At 50.0% G+C, this 2,782-nt stretch overlaps 2 protein-coding genes across 2 annotated transcripts in view; one reads left to right on the top strand and one right to left on the bottom strand.

Annotated features, from left to right (window-relative positions):
* AURANDRAFT_72857 (hypothetical protein) lies at positions 1-865 on the bottom strand (the record flags this gene model as incomplete). Its single annotated transcript, XM_009044661.1, has 5 exons — positions 1-244; positions 312-379; positions 426-520; positions 564-739; positions 786-865. The coding sequence occupies 4 exons, from the start codon at positions 644-646 to the stop codon at positions 227-229; spliced, it is 264 nt and encodes an 87-aa protein (XP_009042909.1).
* A 200-nt stretch (positions 866-1,065) lies between these two features.
* Positions 1,066-2,782, top strand: part of AURANDRAFT_72856 (hypothetical protein) — a gene marked incomplete at both ends in the record, with an annotated part of 2,584 nt that continues 867 nt past the window's right edge. The window contains 5 exons of the mRNA XM_009044662.1: positions 1,066-1,958; positions 2,016-2,153; positions 2,209-2,265; positions 2,357-2,511; positions 2,568-2,779. Of these exons, the coding sequence (XP_009042910.1) occupies positions 1,482-1,958; positions 2,016-2,153; positions 2,209-2,265; positions 2,357-2,511; positions 2,568-2,779 (1,039 nt within the window). The remainder of the gene's footprint in view (positions 1,959-2,015; positions 2,154-2,208; positions 2,266-2,356; positions 2,512-2,567; positions 2,780-2,782) is intronic.

The raw sequence follows: 2,782 nt of genomic DNA, 5'->3' as shown, positions 1-2,782 counted from the left end.
AGGTGACGACTAGTCGCCGAATTTCACGTGTGTCGTACTCAAATTCCAAGCCCATACGCCNCTTTCCCAAAGTCCACGCTGTACCGTTGCCACCCGATGATCACATTGGAAGCCTCGGGCTGTTTGCGAACGCCGTGGCGTGAGGCTACTCGCCCGAGACGATCTAGCTGATCGGTATCGGTAGATGCTGCAATTACATGAGCAAACAGTTCCCGTCCCTCTTTTGCTAGACGGGGACAGAGTTCTACATTGGGGTATTCAACAATTGTTTCTGAGAGAGTTTGTTTTAGGTTCACGCCGGTCAAATTGACGACATCCTCTCTGGATCTCATAGGAGAATCTTTTTGTTCCTCCATGGTCCAGATGGCGGGACCAATGCCTACACATTTTGTCATGATCCGGATAAGCAATCCATTATTTCTTACCATTGTCGATCTTGCGTCTACACTCAGCTTCATGTGCCTCGATCGAATCGAGCTCCCTAACAATCTTTGCACTGCATCGTTTGCACACCGCGTGCCTTGGATTGATCGATCATCATGTATACGATTCAATGGACGCACTCTAGAGCAGGCTTGACATACGGGCGTGCCACATTCTTCTCGCCGCTTTTCACCCGCGCGTAGAGATTGGAAAAAGAGCTCATGCGGAGGGCATTAGACTCGCTCCCAGACCGTGGCAGAGAGGCAGACTGGCAGACCCGCCTTGCTTAAACGTGGCCGGTTTAACCTTCACTAACCTGACCGCGATGCCTCAGGTTCAGCATAATCCTAAATAGTAGCGACGTCGAGAGAAAGCTGGCTGATCCATCCGCCCCACGATGCATCCGCCCCTATAGAGAGCTAGAATGCCAATTGATCACCAGGATACATCAACAGGCCGCTACTTCCGGGTGCTACCGGATCATGGACGGATCGATTTTGATCTACGCCAAGGCAACGGTGACGCGGAGTCTGCTCGAGCACGTTTTCCGTAACTACAAGACTCTTATAGCCACAGAGCTCGAAAGTCTCTCCTCGCTGCTAAATAGTCATTGCATCCTGCTCATCGTAGCTGGGCTGGATGCGGGTTGTTTGAGAGTTACGCGAACCTCCCTGCTAGTCCCCATCCTGATCGTCGCAAACACGGATTCTAGCGAACCATTTGACAGTGATCTTGCAAATCAATGTGTCAAGCTTGGGGCTGCCTTGGTCCAGGGTCTAGAGACTTCGGCCGTACTTTCACGCGCGGGCTCACTGATCAGACGGTTCCAGGCAGCTCAAGTAGTTTTCAATGAATTGAACGGTCACGGACCAAGTGTGTTCTCCGAGCTCTCGAGCCGATCAGGAATCGACGCAAGTAGATCACACTGTCATAGATCAAATTCGGATCGTCCTCTTGATATTCACAGTTGCCCTCGAGACGTTGACGGACACCGATATAGCTATAGAGCAAAGAATCAAATCGACTCTACTAGTGCCATCCAAGAAGCGGGTGGGAAGATGTGGCAGCCTTTAAGATCGCCTCGGACATCGGTTGGTATGAGTCAGCGTCGAACAGCTGGTGTGCTCAAACTTGTCAAAGAATGTCTCGGCATGTCCCGCGATGAAAGTTCATATCGAAGTGTCCGAGATGTCATGCGTTTGATCAGCAAATTTGAATCAAGGCTTGCAGGGCGTTCTACGACGCAGAGTAATAACTGCGTGAAGGAGTTTTATTCCTCGAATAAGCGGACTGACGAAAACTACAAGTCGATAGCCTGGAATAATACAAATCTTCGCAAGGAGCTTCGCGTGATTCTCCAGCCGAAAGTTGTGGATGTCCTACTGAAAAACGATTATGAGCACATACCCCCAAGACAATTTCGCTGCAGTCCATCAACTCTGCTTCTGCAACGCGGGTACTATTTGTATAGGGGGCGCCAATACGAGGAAGCTTGTGGATTCTTTGATTTGGCTGTCGCTCGAGACTCGAGGGAGGTAATGGTTTTTTTTTGGAGAGCACTCGCTGGCGCTCGACTTGGTTTTTACCTGCAGGCCACACGTGACCTGGACCGCGCTCTTGACTTGACCTTGCGTGAAAAAGTCGTTTTGCACGAAGCTCGAAATACAATTCGAGAGCAGCAGCGACAGAAAGTCGAATTGGCTATTCGCTTCAACCGCTCGGTTGCGCGCGTGAGTATGCCAGTGTCAACTTTTTGCATTCAATCCACACTCTGTTCTCAATCAGGCAAATATGGGCGACGATGATGGCGCATTGCAGGATCTTGAGTCCTTACTGCTGCTGGTTCCTCATAACAAACGCTACCGTTCCCAACATGCCATCATCAGCAGACGCCGTGGACATTGGGATCGCGCTTTCGCTGATTATATCACAGCACGTGGGCTGTGCACAAGCACCACCCTTGCAGCTGTGTGCAAATCGTCCGCTATCGTTGGCAACATTCCCGAACGAACAGGGATTGATAATTTCAACACAAAAATTGCAAGGCAGATTTCGCAAGACTCCAGAGTTTGCCTCTCTGACTTCAGGGTAACAGTTAACCAGATGACAGATATACATGACGCTTTGTTTTTGACACCTTCTAGGGTTCAAGTCGCACTTGCCACTGATCCAGCATTACGCAGCCCAATTGAGCTGCAGCAATTGTCTGACATGCTTTCTACCCTGCATGTCTTCCAGGGAATATCGCCACATTGCATGGCGCAACTAGCAGCTTCCGTGAGCTATCGACCTCTAAAACTTAGAGACACGGCCTTGACTTGCAATGCAGAGACAGATGCCTGTTTTATTGTTCTCAGTG

Source organism: Aureococcus anophagefferens (genome assembly GCF_000186865.1).
Source record: "Aureococcus anophagefferens unplaced genomic scaffold AURANscaffold_613, whole genome shotgun sequence".
In the NCBI taxonomy this organism is placed as follows: Eukaryota; class Pelagophyceae; order Pelagomonadales; family Pelagomonadaceae; genus Aureococcus; species Aureococcus anophagefferens.
Note: the sequence above shows the minus strand (reverse complement) of the source record. Positions and strands in the feature narration are given on the sequence as shown.